This window comes from Giraffa tippelskirchi, chromosome 3 (assembly GCF_054371585.1).
Source record: "Giraffa tippelskirchi isolate mGirTip1 chromosome 3, T2T-mGirTip1v1.2.pri, whole genome shotgun sequence".
In the NCBI taxonomy this organism is placed as follows: domain Eukaryota; kingdom Metazoa; phylum Chordata; class Mammalia; order Artiodactyla; family Giraffidae; genus Giraffa; species Giraffa tippelskirchi.
In genome coordinates this window covers 41,438,525-41,455,465 of record NC_137277.1, presented here as the reverse complement: position 1 = coordinate 41,455,465, position 16,941 = coordinate 41,438,525, and the positions used below count along the sequence as shown (strand labels likewise).

Here is a 16,941-nt window from a genome sequence, read left to right as displayed (position 1 = left end):
CACCTACTAGTAACATACTACAAGGGAGCAGGTAGAAATTTCTGTATTTTGTAAACTTCCTATAATGAATATATGTTACTTTCATAATCAGAAATGTTGTATGAAATTTTATTTTAAAAATTGTTCTTAGAAAACATGTTAAAAGTTGAGGCTTGGGAACTAGGCTTGTTAGTTTCTGTTTTTGGTCTTACTACTGACTCAGTCTGTGATGCTATTGGTCATTGATGAGTGAAACTTCTTACTGCAGTGCTGTGCTCTAGTCAGACCCTTCTATCATTCTACTTTTCCCACTCCCTCATTCCATACAAGGTGACCTTGTGAGATTGTTCAGAGTTTCTAACAGGGAGTGCGTGTCTTATTTCACTTTAAAGTATAGTTGTCTTCTATTTGGACATGCCATTTTAGAGAGATATACCTGAAATAATTTTTTTTTTTTAATGAGAAAACTTCCAAATCATCAAAGTAGAAACTAAGAGATAAAATTTTATACGTATCCCCATCACATTCTGCCCATTATTGTCATTCCACTTTTCACACTCTTCATAACTTTGTGTTCCTTAGCCTCTTTTTTTTTTTTCTTTGACCTTTAACCCCTTTGATTTGGTTTCTTTTCTACCCAGCCTAGACCCATGGACATACCTTTCAGTGATGGGTCTTAGGATCTTTTATGCCCTTTTGACATATCTGCCTTGCCAATGGCCAGCCCTTATTAATTATAGTTATCTCTCTGATACATCCCAGAAAAGTCACACAGTTATGGCAGTTGACTACAGTAAGTATATATAGTGCACTTTAACTTCAGCCGAGCCCTTGGTTCTCCCCAGCAAGCAACTTGACTCCCTGGCTCATTTACCGCTATGGTGATTCATGAGCCTTTATCCTCTACTTGAGCCTTCTGATCCCCTTCTTATCTACTGTCTTTCTCTCAGTAGATCACTTTGCCTTGAACTAAAGCAGAACTGTGAATAATCTGATATGCATTCATTCTGATTCTGTCTTCTCAATTATTATTTGTTTTACTCATATTCATTTTTTTCTAATTTTTTTTAAAATTGAAGTACATATGATGTGTAATATTCTATGTTACAGGTGTATAATATAGTGATTCACAATTTTTAAGGACTGTACTCCATTTATAGTCATTATAAAATATCAGCTATTTCCCTGTGTTATTCAGTATATCCTTGTAGCTTGCTTTATATACGGTAGTTTGTACCTCTTAATCCCCTACTCTTGTATTGCCCCTTCCCTTTTCCTCTCCCCACTGATAATCACTGGTTTGTTCTCTATATTTCTGAGTCTGTTTCATTATATTCACTAATTTGTTGTATTTTTTAAATTCCACATATCAGTGATATCATACAGTATTTGTCTTTCTTTGTATGATTTATTTCAAATAAGCATAAAACCTTCCAAAAATCAATGAAGACAAAAGAGGGAAGTTGAAGGAAAGGTAGGCATTAAGGTGATTCAGAATGACCACCAAGCAGTGAATATGCCCTTAATCTGAAACCTAAATCTGAAAATACTAACATAATAACTGGGCAGGTGAAAGCAGTGGAATACATGGAAGAGGTTTCAAAGTACATACAAATTAAAAGATCTGGTGTGTTTAAAGGGATAAGCACAATTTAAAAGGGCAGATGGATTTAAAGGAAAATCTTCCAAACATATAGCTTCTGGGAGAGAAGAAAAGCAAAAAGAAATGAAGAAGTGCCTGCCCTTTGACAATTAGTGAAGAGAAAAGAGAAAAGGGTCAAAAAATGGTCAAAAGTTATATGCCAAAATAGGAAATGATTGGTGATTTCTGGCTTTATATTTTTCTTCTTTTTGCTTGCCTCAATTTTCTAATTTTCTTCAATAACTTTTACTATGTTTTAAGTATAATGAAATTTAATTTTAATTCAATTAAGTGAAAGTGAAAAAACAGAGCTATACAGTGTGACAGATATCAAGGGAGGAGAAAATTTCAAGCAGGCGTTAGTGGAACACTAGTGGTATTTGAATAAAATGTAGGTTATTTTAGTTAATAGTATCATGCCAATATTAGGGCTTCCCTGGTGGCTCAGACAGTAAAGAATCTGCATGTAATGTGGGAGACCTAGGTTCGATCCCTGGGTTGGGAAGATCCCCTGGAGGAGGACATGGCAACTCACTCCAGTATTCTTGCTTGGAGAATCCCCAAGGACAGAGGAGCCTGATCGGCTACAGTCCATGAGGTTGCAAAGAGTCGGACACGACTGAATTAGTTTTTTTATTTTGATCAATGTGCTATGATTATAGAAAATGCTAACATAGGAAATACTGGATCAAAGCTGTATAAAACTCAGTAGTATTTTTGCAACATTTCTACAAGTCTAAAATTAGTTTAAAAGAAGAATAAGAAAACTGAATGGTTTCCACTTGTCTCTACGTCCTTATTGTTCTCTCATGCCTCAGTTTCTTGTCATCAATCTTCCACCTACACTGTTTCACCTGGAAATGCCACCTCAAAGGTCACCAGAAGTCTATTTTAAACTTTAAGTCTAACACTCTTGTCTTCTCCCTTTGTACACATATACAACATGTACATAAATATTCCAGTAATCCAAAGTAATAACTTTCATGTGATAGTAGAGTGGTGTAAATGGTAAGCCTGTAAATGGTATGTTAAGTTTATGGAAGGGGATTGTTTTGTATATTTTAAAGTTAAATGGTTAATTCTCAGTGGTGGGAAAGTAAGAAATTATTGCTCTCTTTATACTTTTCTGTAGTTTTTATTTTCTACTTACAAAAGAGAGAGATGAAGTTTTGACCATCTTTCAAAGCTCAGTTTCTTCAGGAAAATTCCCCTGTCACTCCAGTCAGAAATAATCTTTCTCTCCTCTAGCTTTCAATAGTGTTTATTTGTGCCTCTGTAGAATTTTTTTTTTTTTACTCTGTATTGAGCAAACAATTGCACACATGCCGTGCTAGACACTGCTGGACACTGAGGACACAAAGACACAAACTGTTTCAAGGAGCAGGGTATTGTCTTTAGGGAAGAAAAAGGTGCAACCAGTTGCAGCAGAATAAAATAACTACAAAGTGCAGAGCACAGAGGGGCTGCCTCGGTCCCTAACAAGTCAGAGAAAGATGCTTACCTGTCCTTGTTTGTAAACTACCTTTTAGGGACTTTAAGCCTCTTGAGATCATGATATGAAAGTATGAATATGAACAGTTTGGTTTTGTGTTTGAGAGGGACTGGGTTAGATTTTTATATTTCTTGTAACTACAAGTAATAAATGAAGTCTTTTTTTAACAGAGCATAAACTGTTTAATTTTGGTTTTAAAAAGTAGGTAATAAATCCATAGAGTAAAAAATCAAAGTGGCACAGAAAGCTATACATTGAAAAGTCTCTGCTTCCATGACTCCATCCACCCCAACATATACCTTATTGGTAACCACTCTTATTATCTTTCCTTATCCCCCTCATGTTTTTTTGATGCAGATACAAACAAATACAAGTAAAGATTCTTTTTTTTTTTTTTTAAGGAAAACTCGCAGATGTTTCAAGGTAGACCTTGTAAGAATATGTACCCTAATGAGTATTTTCCTCATGGAATAACAAATGGAGCCAGTTGGTACAATGTCCCAGGTAAAACATTTTTTTATATCAAGGCCATGCAACTTGATGGATTTTCTGTCCTCCCAATGGTACTGCTTGTTACTGAGTTTTTAGTTTTGAGAAATAATCATTCTTTTAAACATATTTTATAATTAGTTTAAAACATTCAATTACTTTTTCAACTATTTTTTGTATTTGGTGCACTTTGAGTTTTGAGTAAAATTATTGTACTTGATGAAAATGTTATATTTTTCCTCTGGCTATTATAAAGAACATTAGATGTGCTGATTAGAAGAGTGTGAGCTACATTTTAATTCTTCCTGAACATGAAAGTTTAGATGTTTTTCACCTGTACCACAAGCATCGAAGTGCTCTTACATGAACACATTATTGGTGTTCAACTATGCTGATAAAAGAATGAATTTGACTTTTTACTAGGAATGATGCTTACCATTTGGGATCTGAGCTAGTCAGAACTTTTTCAGAGTAACTAATTTAAAGTTTTTATCCTTCAGGTGGTATGCAGGACTGGAACTATTTGCAAACAAATTGCTTTGAAGTGACTATTGAACTAGGTTGTGTGAAATACCCATTTGAGAAAGACCTGCCAAAATATTGGGCACAGAATCGGAGATCCCTAATCCAGTTTATGAAACAGGTGACTATTCAGGAGTGACATCAGAAATTTCTCCCAAGAGCAAGATTTTTGTGTGTAGATGTTGTTTTCATGCATTGATTTTGGAATACACCTCATTCGAATTCCAGTTTGACCTATTCATGCTTTAGTAAATTTATTTAGAATTATGGATGTAAATAAGTTTATTTTTATGTGTGGAGAAAAGTTTGAAATGATTAAATGATGTAGTGATGATGTTTTACACTTAATGGTCAGTGTCACTTTTTACCCTTGTCTTTATAAAAGACTAATGTAAATTGGATACACACCTAAAAATTTGTCAAGTGATGAGCAAGCTCATCATTTTAGGCTTCCCTGGTGGCTTAGCTGGTAAAGAATCTGCCTGCAATGCAGGAGACTCAGGTTCGATCCCTGGGTGGGGAAGATCCCCTGGAGAAGGAAATGGCAACCCACTCCAGTATTCTTGCTGGAAAATCCTGTGGACAGAGGATCCTGGTGGGCTATATAGTCCATGGGGTCACAAAGGGCCAGTTTCAACTGAGTGACTAAGGAAGCAAAAGATGGGCTATGGGGTAAATGTGCTTTTTTTCTTTCTTTTGCCATAGATTTACTGTGAAATGATTAGTTTCCTTTTGTTTGAATGTGCATGGTAGCCAATAGGTAAAGACTGTAAAAATATGCTAATAATGATGAAAATTATTAGGATAATCTGAGTACTCCTTTGTGCCAGTACTTTTCTGAGTAAACTGGCATAAAGGGTGTGAGTTTATATACTAATGGGTTTCTCTGATAGCTCAGTTGGTAAAGAATCCACCTGCAATGCAGGAGACCCCGCTTTGATTCCTGGGTTGGGAAGATCTGATGGAGAAAGGATAGGCTTCCCACACCAGTATTCTTGGGCTTCCCTGTGGCTCAGCTGGTAAAGAATCTGCCTGCAATATGGGCGACCTGGGTTTGATCCCAGGGTTTGGAAGATTCCCCTGGAGTAAGGGAATGGCTATCCACTCCAGTATTCTGGCCTGGAGGATCCCAAAGAGTCGGACATGACTGAGTGACTTTCACTTTACATACTAATATCTTAGAACACTTTATTCTGAAAAATTTTAAACATTGGGAAAAATTGTAAGACTAACACAATAAATACTACTTTTCCTTTACCTAGGTTTAACAGTTTTTACATTTGCTGCATTTGTATTTTTTATATACACACACGTATATACACATACACATATTTTTGCTGAACTATTTCAGTATAAATTGCAGGTGTTATGATATTTATCCCTAAGTATTTCAGAATATTTAAAAGTAGCCTAAAAATAGAGTTAATTCTCCTACCTGACATCTCCAATTGCTATTATCTCACCTAAGAAAAGGGCTTCCCAGGTGGCACTAATGGTAAAGAATCCACCTCCAGTGCAGGAGATGCAAGAGATACAGGTTCGATCCCTGGGTTTGGGAAGATCCCCTGGAGGAGAGAGCATGGCTACCCACTCTAGTATTCTTGCCAGGAATGTCCCATGGACAGAGGAGCCTGGTGGGTTACACTCCATAGGGTCATAGAGAGTCAGACACGACTGAAATGACTGAGCAGAGCAGAGAGAGAGCACCTGAGGAAATTAACACTAACTCCCTATGCTGCCTAATACTTAGTCCACATTCAAATTTCCTCCTTCTCAAAATGTCTTTCTATAGCTGTATTTTAGAACCACAATCTTGTCAAGATTCATGCATTGCATTTGGTGTGATTATTACATGTCTTTACTCTCTTTGATCTAGAGTAGTCCTCTATTTTTTTAAAATGACATTTCCTTTTTAAAGCGGTCAGGGCAGTTTTCTTGTTGAATGTCCTATATTCTGAAATTGGTGCTGAAGTTTAAACAGTTGTTTATATTCCTCATGGTAAAGACACATATAACTTATGAAAAATTAGCCTTTCGGAAAATAAAATGTTTTATTTAGTGGATGGTTACATGTTAGCTGTACTCTGAAGTCCTGAATTCCTGTTTGTTCCACACGTTTACATTATTTAAGAATCTGTTATTTTGGATGTGAACTCCCAAAATAACTAGATGATAATCTTTATCAGTAAAATCTGGGTATCCTTGTGCTTTATCCAGGTCCATAAGGGTGTCAAAGGATTCATCCTAGATGCCACAGATGGCAGAGGTATATTAAATGCCACCATTAGTGTTGCTGAAATTAATCACCCAGTAACTACTTACAAAAATGGAGATTACTGGCGTCTCTTGGTTCCAGGAACTTATAAAATCACCGCATCTGCTCGAGGGTGAGTTACTGAATGCGCTGAAATTGAGTGCTTGAGGATGAAAGAAACAGCTCTATTCTGGAAGATTATCGCCAGAAAGCCCTGTAGAGGCTGAGCAACCTTGAGTTGCCCTGTCTTCCCAGGGCTTAGGTATTCCAGCTGCAGAAGTGTGGCCCTGATCTGTCTACTTTATTGCAGGTATAACCCGGTCACCAAGAATGTGACCGTAAAGAGTGAAGGTGCTGTTCAGGTCAACTTCACACTTGTCCGATCTTCAACAGATTCAAACAATGAATCAAAGAAAGGCAAGGGGGACAGTACCAATACTGATGATGTCAGCGATCCGACCAGTAAAGAGTTTGAAGCATTAATTAAAGACCTTTCAGCTGAGAATGGTTTGGAACGCCTCATGTTACGCTCCTCCTCAAATCTGGCTCTTTATCGTTACCATTCATACAAGGACTTGTCAGAGTTTCTGAGAGGGCTTGTGATGAACTATCCACTTATTACAAATCTTACCAAGTAAGTGTCACCTTCTTACTGACTTTTTTTTTCCTTTCTTTCTCCTTTCTTCCTTCCTTCCTACCTTTATTCTTTTTACAGAGGTTACATTCAGCATAAACCACATTAAATGATTCTTGTAATTCATTTAGAAATATTTGGGTTGAATGTATAGAGTTGGCGTTAACTTATTTTGAAACAGATATTTGCTTGGAGAACTTTCTAGCAATGAATCTTGGACACTTTTACAAGAAACACTGGAGCAGAGCTACTTGTTAGTTCAGTGATGTGCGGCCTATACCTCCAGAAAACGTAAAACCACTCTTTCAATGATTACTTTGATTTCAAAACACTTTCCACTTCTCAGCTGCAGATTTTATGTTCTGAGTAAATATTATTTAGTTTTATTTTGCTAGGGGCAAGGGATAGGTTTAGAACTATGAGCTCACTTGTCAGGAATAATGTTTAACCTTTTCTTCAAATTAGAAAATGAAGTCTGGTTGGCTGTCATTTTCTGTGCTTCAGTCTCTACTCACAGTTACTGTTCCCTGAAGCCTTAGGGGCTCATGTGATTAAGGGTTCTGAGAAAACATGCAGTACTGGCTTATGTGAAACTGATGACTGAGATAAGTTTTACCTTCATTTCATTGTGCTTCTCTGCTTCACTTTGACTGTTTCAAAATTATTTCCTTGATCTGTTTATTCCTATTGTTTGCCTATTGCAGGGTCTTTCCTTTACATTTTTCCCTGAGCTTAACAAGTCTCTACTCCAAACCAAATGAACATTATCTACCCTTTTACTTTTCACTTTTTTCCTTCACTGTTTCTTTTCATTTTGCCAGTAAATTTAGTTTCTCAAATTCTGGTTTATAATGTTTGTGATTGCAAAGGATTTTACTTTTGCACATAAATTGCACATATTTACTTTGGCAATTACCAATTACCTATGGTGTTGAAGAAGACTCTTGAGAATCCCTTGGACTGCAAGGAGATCCAACCAGTCCATCCTAAAGGAGATCAGTCCTGGGTGTTCATTGGAAGGACTGATGTTGAAGCTGAAACTTCAATACTTTGGCCACCTAATGTGAAGAGCTGACTCATTTGAAAAGACCCTGATGCTGGGAAAGATTGAGGGCAGGAGGAGAAAGGGACAACGGAGGATGAGATGGTTGGATGGCATCACTGACACAATGGACATGGGTTTGGGTAAACTCCAGGAGTTGGTGATGGACAGGGAGGCCTGGCATGCTGTGGTTCATGGGGTCTCAAAGAGTCAGACGCGACTGAGCGACTGAACTGAACTGAACTGAAATTACCTCTCTTCCATTGGAAGATACCAATTACCTCTCTTCCTCAACTGATTCTTTTTTTCTTTTTTTTTTATAAATTTATTTATTTTAGTTGGGGGCTAATTACTTTACAATATTATAATAGTTTTTGCCATACATTGACATGAATCAGCCATGGGTTTACATGTGTTCCCCTTCCTGGACCCCCCACCCACCTCCCTCCCCATCCCATCCCTCTGGGTCATCCCATTGCCCCGGCCCTGAGCCCTTGTCTCATGCATCGAACATGGAATGGTGTTCTGTTTCACATACGATAATATACATGTTTCAATGCTATTCTCCCAGAACGTCCCACCCTCACCTTCTCCCTCAGAGTCCATAAAATTGTTCCATGCATCTGTGTCTCTTATTCTGTCTTGCATATAGGGTTATTGTTACCATCTTTCAAATTCCATATATATGCATTAGTATACTGTATTGTTGTTTTTCTTTCTGGCTTACTTCACTCTGTATAATGGGCTCCAGTTTCATCCATCTCAGTAGAACCGATTCAAATGTATTTTTTTAATGGCTGAGTAATATTCCATTGTGTATATGTACCACAGCTTCCTTATCCATTCGTCTGCTGATGGACATCTAGGTTGCTTCCATGTCCTGGCTATTGTAAACAGTGCTGCGATGAACATTGGGGTACACGCGTCTCTTTTAATTCTGGTTTCCTCGGTGTATATGCCCAGCAGTGGGATTGCTGGGTCATATGGCAGTTCTATTCCCAGTTTTTTAAGGAATCTCCACACTGTTCTCCATAGTGGCTGTACTAGTTTGCATTCCCACCAACAGTGTAAGAGGGTTCCCTTTTCTCCACACCCTCTCCAGCATTTATTGCTTGTAGACTTTTGGATAGCAGCCATTCTGACTGGTGTGAAATGATACCTCATTGTGGTTTTGATTTGCATTTCTCTAATAATGAATGATGTTGAGCATCTTTTCATGTGTTTGTTAGCCATCTGTATGTCTTCTTTGGAGAAATGTCTGTTTAGTTCTTTGGCCCATTTTTTGATTGGGTCGTTTATTTTTCTGGAATTCAGCTGCAGAAGTTGCTCGTATATTTTTGAGATTAATTGTTTGTCTGTTGCTTCATTTGCTATTATTTTCTCCCATTCTGAAGGCTGTCTTTTCACCTTGTTTATAGTTTCCTTTGCCTCAACTGATTCTTGAGCTTTTCTGCCCAGGTCATGTTTTAATATTGTCCATCTTAGTGCAATATAGAGGTTAAAGACTTTCTTATTTTAAAATAAAAAAAAATTGGACATTGTTTTGCTTTCCGTTTACTTAGTGAAGTTTTTCAACCTTTAAATGCAATTGAGCATGCATTTTTTGTTAAAATAGTTCCCCACTAATGTACAACATCTGCCTGTGGTGGGATGCAAGACAGTTTTAGGTGGCCCTCCAGTGGTTACTAAGTATCATTAAATACCTTCGTGCAAAAGCAGTGCTTTGTCTATACTATTAATCCTCGGTTTAGTGCCAATTTTTTTTTTCTATCTAACTCTTAATAAGTCTTTCTTTATATCAGAGAAAGCAGGCCTTTAAAATTAGTTTTTCTGTGATTCTGGTACTGCATTTAAAATATAAAATGTCTTATTCACATAAATTAATTTAGATCTTAAAAGTAAGATTTTGTGCATTTGTGTATATTTAGAGATTTCAGTAATAAAAATTTAAGTGAGTTAACTTAAGAGACATATGCTAACTAAAGAAATAGTACAGATTACAGAAGATTGGGTAAACATCACGAAGATGATCAAGGAATGACTGGACTTGAAGGAATGCAGTTCTCAATCATAGTCATTCCTAAATCTGATAGTATCTCACATCTGTTTGACTTTCTTTGATCAAGGGAACCTAATTTTCTTTAAGTATTCTGACACAGAGATTTATTCTTTAAAGATTTTTTTAAGACTTTTCGAATTTTGTTCTCATTTCTGTTTTTAAAATCTGTAAGGCAGCATTAACAGTAATCAAGCAATCAAGTAAGTAACTTGATCGCTTACTGACTTTTTGATTCTGGTTTTTGACAGTTTGGGACAGAGTGCTGAATATCGTCACATTTGGTCCCTTGAAATCTCCAATAAGCCCAATGTATCTGAGCCTGAAGAACCAAAGATTCGTTTTGTTGCTGGTATCCATGGCAATGCTCCAGTTGGAACTGAACTTCTTTTGGCTTTGGCAGAATTTCTCTGTCTAAACTACAAAAAGAACCCAGCTGTTACACAGGTAAGAGAATAACCTGTTTTGACATGCTTTAAAAGGATAAAGCTCAGTGACTCACTGATTGTGTACTGATATCAAGGCATCATTTTTTAAAAAATTTAATTTCCTGTTAGATTTTTATACAGTGGTACTTTTAAGATCGTTATAAACTTTACTCTTTAAAAATGGACCTTGGTATACAGTTGTTAATAGTGTCTATTATATTTCTTTGTATATATTAAGAGCCAGAGAGGAAAAGAAATAATAAAGATTTGCATCCAGTCCTCTATTCCTTTATGTTACCTTTCCATTCTTCACTCACAGTGATATACACTCTAATTTGAGGGATTTCCATTGCCAGTTATTTACAGTTAGGGTACTATATTGAAAAATGAGGTGGAAGAGAAATAGTTTTTCTTTTCATGTAATAAAGATCAAAGTATTGGACACCTTGGATGCTAAGAGATTTTAGAAAAAGTGGCACAGCAGTGCCAACTCCAGTCATCCATGACTAGAGACTATAATCCTGGTCCAGAAGCTGCTTATATATGATTAAACAGCCTAGTTTCTGTGTTGTGTTAGAGAAAGGAAGGAAAGAGTACGCCTCTGTTTAGAACACTCACTAATTGGCACTGTCTGTATAGAACTTAGGAAAGGGAAAAGGAAGTAGTATTTGTTTAATACCTACTATGTTGTAGGTACTTTACATATATCATAATCTAATCCTCAACCCTGCAATTATGTTATCTCCATTTAATAGATGTGAAAACCGAGGCAGAGATATTTGATAACTTACAGGAGGTCACACAGCACTAAGTGGTAAAGCTGGGATTTAAGCCCAGGTGTGTGTCACTCTAAAGCCTATGCTATTCTGTTTTACTCTACTGCCTCCACTGAGAGAAATTTGGAAAGAACTGATGTCATGATTAGGATCCCATGATATGGGATTAGGTGAGGTGAACGTAAATCAGACTTGATCAAAAAATTTTCAAAAAAGGAGATCCCATTGACTTCTTCCTGTTTTCAAAGATTTTGTTGATGTTGTTGTTTAAAAATGGGAGATTACCTAGGAGAGTGGTTCTCAACCCTGGCTACACATTGAAAAATCTGGGAAGTTTTTAAAAATCTCAGTGGCTGGGCTCCATCCCCAGAAGCATCAACATTCCTTTATTTTTTTTTTATTTATTTATTTTTTTTTCAACATTCCTTTAAAAGCTCCTTAGAGTATTCTATTATTTGGCCACAATTGCTACCTACTGATCTTATGGTTATAAAAGGTACAACATCTATGAATTTCAAAACTCCTAGTTTATGAGATTTTGCCTCACTGGTCTAATTAGGCTTAGATCACTTTAGATTGGGTTTCCCAGGTAGCTCATTGGTAAATAATCCACCTGCAGTGCAAGAGACAGGTTTGATCTCTGGGTGGGGAGATCCCCTGGAGAAGGAAAAGGCAACCCACTCCAGTATTCTTGCCTGGAGAATCCCACGGACAGAGGAGACTCGTGGGCTACAGTCCATGGGGTCGCAAAAGAGTCGGACACAACTAAGCAACTAAACAACAACAACAATGCTTTAGATTGCCATTTGTTTTGAGCTAAGTGTCAGAATTGTCTGGAGACTTCAAAGAAATATATATATAACCAGAGACCTGTGGTTAAGCCCAAACATATATACTTTAGGAAGAAAATCTCCCTCAGGGGAAAGATTCTAGAATAAATTAATTAAAGGATTACAAATATATTTTCAAGCTATTGACTGTTTTACCAGAACAAATAAACCAGGGATCACTTATTCTGATTTACTATTAGAAATATTTAGGATAAATTACATAAGAAGTTCATGCCATAAATATAGGTATTAACACCAATGGATATGGATCATCTGAAGGAGAAATTATTTGGGTAAGACAAATATCCTACCCCATATTTCTTTGATATGCTGATTTCAACTCTTCTGTCTCATCATTTCCAGATGTACATTGATATTTGTCAACTAGAACATTATATGTTCTAGTTTTTAATCTGGAAATACCATATTGCCATTATTATTGACCTAAGCCAGCCAGTGGTCAGCAAACATTTTCTGTAAAGGGTCACATAATATACACTTGGGGCTCTGTGGGTCAGATGTTCTGTGTTGCAACTACTCAACTCTGCCATTGCAGAATGAAAACAGTCATATGAATGGGCAAGACTGTGCACCAGTAAAACTTTATTTACAATAACAAGCATCAGGCTGGGTTTAGCCTATGTATATGTGTGCTCAGTCATGTCTGACTCTTTTCCAACCCTATGGACTGTAGACTGCCAGCCCTCTCTATCCATGGGATTTTCCAGGCAAGAATACTGGAGTGGGTTGCCATTTCCTCCTCCAGGGGATTTTAGTCTATAGGCGGTGGTTTTTGACCCTTGATGTAAGTTATCGGGAGGTCTCTAGGAACATTAGTTATACAGTTTTTGATTCTTTTTAAAATTTATTTGGAGCAAGAAAGAATTTTATTTTATTTTTCAATTCTGCCTTTTAAATCTGTGTTTAAAACAAATAATGAAGACTTTCTGTTTGAGGCATGGCAAGGTATCTTTTGATTTCACATAGAGCTAATAAACCCATTTATTTTTGTTTCTGTTTTAGTTGGTTGACAGGACTAGAATTGTGATTGTCCCTTCTCTAAATCCAGATGGGCGAGAGAAAGCACAAGAGAAAGACTGTACTTCCAAGACAGGACAGACAAATGCTCATGGCAAAGACCTGGATACAGACTTCACAAGTAAGACTTATTTTTAGGCCATTAAAGTACTTTGCAGATAATTTTATTTCTCTTTGCTAGGAGATCGGTTGAGCCTATTATTTAAATGAGTAAGGGGTGCTGTCTTGTCTAGGATGTACAGTATAAATGAATAGAGACATCTTGAAAACTTTGCAGGTTTTCTTTGTTTTTCATTTGCAAAGGTAATTCAAGTTTTTTCTTCGAAATCCAATATTGGGGAGAAGTTGCCATCACTAGTTATACAGAGATGGATATTCTCTCTCTCTACTCTCTTATATATGTGTGTACACACACACACACACACACGATGTATGTGTGTGTCGATTTGAAGAGGCCTGTTTCTTATTTACTTAAATATAAGGATCATCAGCTACAGATATTCTGCAACTTTTTCCACTGGATACATCACTGATATCTGTCTATTTTAGTACTTACAAATCTCTAACATTCTTATTAATGACATTTTAGTATGCTATTAATGTATTGTAGTACTCTAATTTATTCAACAATTTCCCTGCTGATGGACATTTAGTTTCGTTCTAATTTTTGTTCTTGCAAACAATGCTGCAGAAAATTTCTGAAAATCTTATTTTCTTTCAAAAACAGGTTATCATTTTCTGAGAGAGGATATTTCTATCTCTTTTTGTTTCCAGTAAGAATTTTCTTAAACTTGCTAAGAGTCATTGACCTTTCAGTATTATCTAAAATATGTAAAACTCAAAATAACCTGCCTTCTAGGATGTATCTTTCTTTCTTGAGATCGTGGCTTATAGTGTAATAAAGTATATATCTACAGATTTTGTAAGTTAACCTTTTGACTATGTTCAAGTAGGGAATATTTTCTTAACTGCTCATACTAAAATTTCAAAACTCGGTATTTTATGTTTGACTTTTCTATATTTTAGGTAATGCCTCCCAACCTGAGACTAAAGCCATCATTGAAAACTTGATTCAGAAACAAGACTTCAGTCTTTCTGTTGCTCTAGATGGTGGTTCGGTGCTGGTCACATACCCATATGACAAGCCAGTGCAAACAGGTATGTAGAATGTCACTTTACATATATAGCATTTAAGCTTAGATAGGAAATTTCAAATTTCAATTAAGTAATGTCCCTTCTGAAACTTTTTAAAATGGTGAGCCTTTGAGCACACTGCATGAATAACCAGCCTAAGAAGACTGTACATCCATCAACAGTTCAAACAGTTCTTTGTAGGAGGGAGCCTAGCTTTCTTTATTCAGTGTAGCCATCTTGTCACACCTGTTCAGTTCACTCCATAAGCATTTATGGAACAGTTATTATGTCTGTAGATATTGGAAATACAAAAGTGAATAAGACACAATGCTCACCCCAAGAAATTCGTATCATGTAACCAAACATTGAAAGTGAAAGTGAAAGTTGCCCAGTTGTGTCTGACTCTTTGCAACCACATGGACTATACAGTCCATGGAATTCTCCAGGCAAGAATACTGGAGCAGCTGTCCCACAACACAGACAGATTCTTTACCAGCAGAGCCACAAGGGAAACCCATGAATACTGGAGTGGGTAGCCTTTCCCTTCTCCAGTGGATCTTCCTGACCCCAGGAATTGAACCAGGGTCCTCCTGCATTGCAAGCGGATTCTTTACTAACTGAGCTATCAGGGAAGCAATGGTACTGAATTCCCCTCTCCTGCTTTAAACTGTGCCTGACTGCACTTTGTGGGGAGTTAAACAGTTGCCTGTTGAATCTGTCTGAGGCCATTGTATGTGGAGATAATTTGTGTTGTTTTCAATACATTTTCAAGCTTACAAGGAATGTTGTAATTAGGCCACAGTTGCCCCCATATGTAGTAAAACATACCAAAATAGGTTTGTATTTTTCTGCAGTGACTTGTTAAACTCACAGTGCCTTTTAATATAAGAAAGTTGCCCCTCGACACAAGGGTTTGTAAAAAGAAAAAGAAGAAAAAAGGAAAAAAAAAAAAAAAAGAAAGTTGCTTCTCTTCTTGGTCAGATTATTCTGGGGTGAACAGACTAGAGTAGTTCAGTCACTCAGTTGTGTCTGACTTTTTGCAACCCCATGGACTGCAGCACACCTGGCTTCCCTGTCTGTCACCAACTCCTGGAGCTTGCTCAAACTCATGTCCATTGAGTCGGTGATGTCATCCAGCCATCTCATCCTCTGTCGTCCCCTTCTCCTCCTGCCTTCAATCTTTCCCAGCATCAGGGTCTTTTCCAATGAGTCAGTTCTTCACATCAGGTGGCCAAAGAATTGGAGTTTCAGCTTCAACATCAGTCCTTCCAATGAATATTCAGGACTGATTTCCTTTAGGATTGATTGGTTTGATCTCCTTGCAGTCTGAGGGACTGTCAAGAGTCTTCTTCAACACCACAGTTCAAAAGCATCAATTCTTTGGCGCTCAGCTTTCTTTATAGTCCAACTCTCACATCCATACATGACTACTGGAAAAATCATAGCTTTGATTAGATGTACCTTTGTTGGCAAAGTAATGTCTCTGGTTTTTAATAAGCTGTCTAGGTTGGTTGTAACTTTTCTTCCAAGGAGCAAGCACCTTTTAATTTCATGGCTGCAGTAACCATCTGCAGTGATTTAGGAGCCCAAGAAAATTAAATCTGTCACTGTGTCCATTGTTTCCCTACCTATTTGCCATGAAGTGATGGGACCAGATGACATGATCTTAGTTTTCTGAATGTTGAGTTTTAGGCCAGCTTTTTCACTCTCCTCTTTTACTTTCATCAAGAGACTCTTCAATTCCTCTTCACTTTCTGCCATAAGGGTGGTGTCATCTGTGTATCTGAAGTTATTGATATTTCTCCCAGCAATCTTGATTACAGCTTGTGCTTCATCTAGCTCAGCATTTAGCATGATGTACTCTGCATATAAGTTAAATAAGCAGGGTGACAATATATAGCCTTGACATACTCCTTTCCCTATTTGGGGTGAACAGAACCATGTACTTAATTATAATAACTCCTCAATCAACTTCCTTGAGGCACAAGATTTACTCGAAGGAAAGGAATATGATTTCTGTGTCCATGAAGTTGAACTTGGAGAAAAATCCTTTTGATTTCTCTGCTAACTTGAATTTTTCTTTTTGTAGTGGAAAACAAAGAGACTCTAAAGCATCTGGCATCTCTCTATGCAAACAACCATCCATCGATGCATATAGGTCAGCCCAGTTGCCCCAATAAATCAGGTAGGTATTTTCCCTACCCTTTGTTACTGTTGTTGCTGTTTGGAGAGAGGACAAGGACTTGCCTTATATGATCTTATTGACATTACATCTCTCAATGCTTTTATAGATGAGAATATTCCAGGAGGAGTAATGCGTGGAGCAGAATGGCACAGTCACCTGGGCAGCATGAAGGTATGTTTTATAGAATACGGTGAGAATGGGATTGTAAATATGTAATGGACATGGAGTGAAAGAATAGGTGGCTTTTCTGATACAGTTAAGTGAATGAACTCTGCTCAATACTCTGTAATAACCTAAATGGGAAAAGAATTTGTAAAAGAAGAGATACACGTATATGTAGAACTGAATCACTCTGCTGTATACATGAAACTAACGCAAAATTGTTAATCAGCTATACTCCAATACAACATAAAGGTTTTTTAAAAGAGAAGCAGCCTAAG

General features: G+C 37.0%; 1 protein-coding gene across 2 annotated transcripts in view; it reads left to right on the top strand.

Moving 5' to 3' along the window:
- Positions 1–16,941, top strand: part of CPD (carboxypeptidase D) — a 67,224-nt gene that overhangs the window by 44,064 nt on the left and 6,219 nt on the right. For both annotated transcript variants that reach the window (XR_014079574.1, XM_081580190.1), the window contains exons 9-17: positions 3,515–3,617; positions 4,103–4,245; positions 6,342–6,511; positions 6,689–7,012; positions 10,362–10,557; positions 13,168–13,303; positions 14,209–14,340; positions 16,406–16,501; positions 16,608–16,672. Coding sequence is in view for 1 of the 2 variants with exons in the window: in XM_081580190.1 (XP_081436316.1) it covers positions 3,515–3,617; positions 4,103–4,245; positions 6,342–6,511; positions 6,689–7,012; positions 10,362–10,557; positions 13,168–13,303; positions 14,209–14,340; positions 16,406–16,501; positions 16,608–16,672 (1,365 nt within the window). In the remaining variant the exon portion in view is untranslated. The remainder of the gene's footprint in view (positions 1–3,514; positions 3,618–4,102; positions 4,246–6,341; positions 6,512–6,688; positions 7,013–10,361; positions 10,558–13,167; positions 13,304–14,208; positions 14,341–16,405; positions 16,502–16,607; positions 16,673–16,941) is intronic.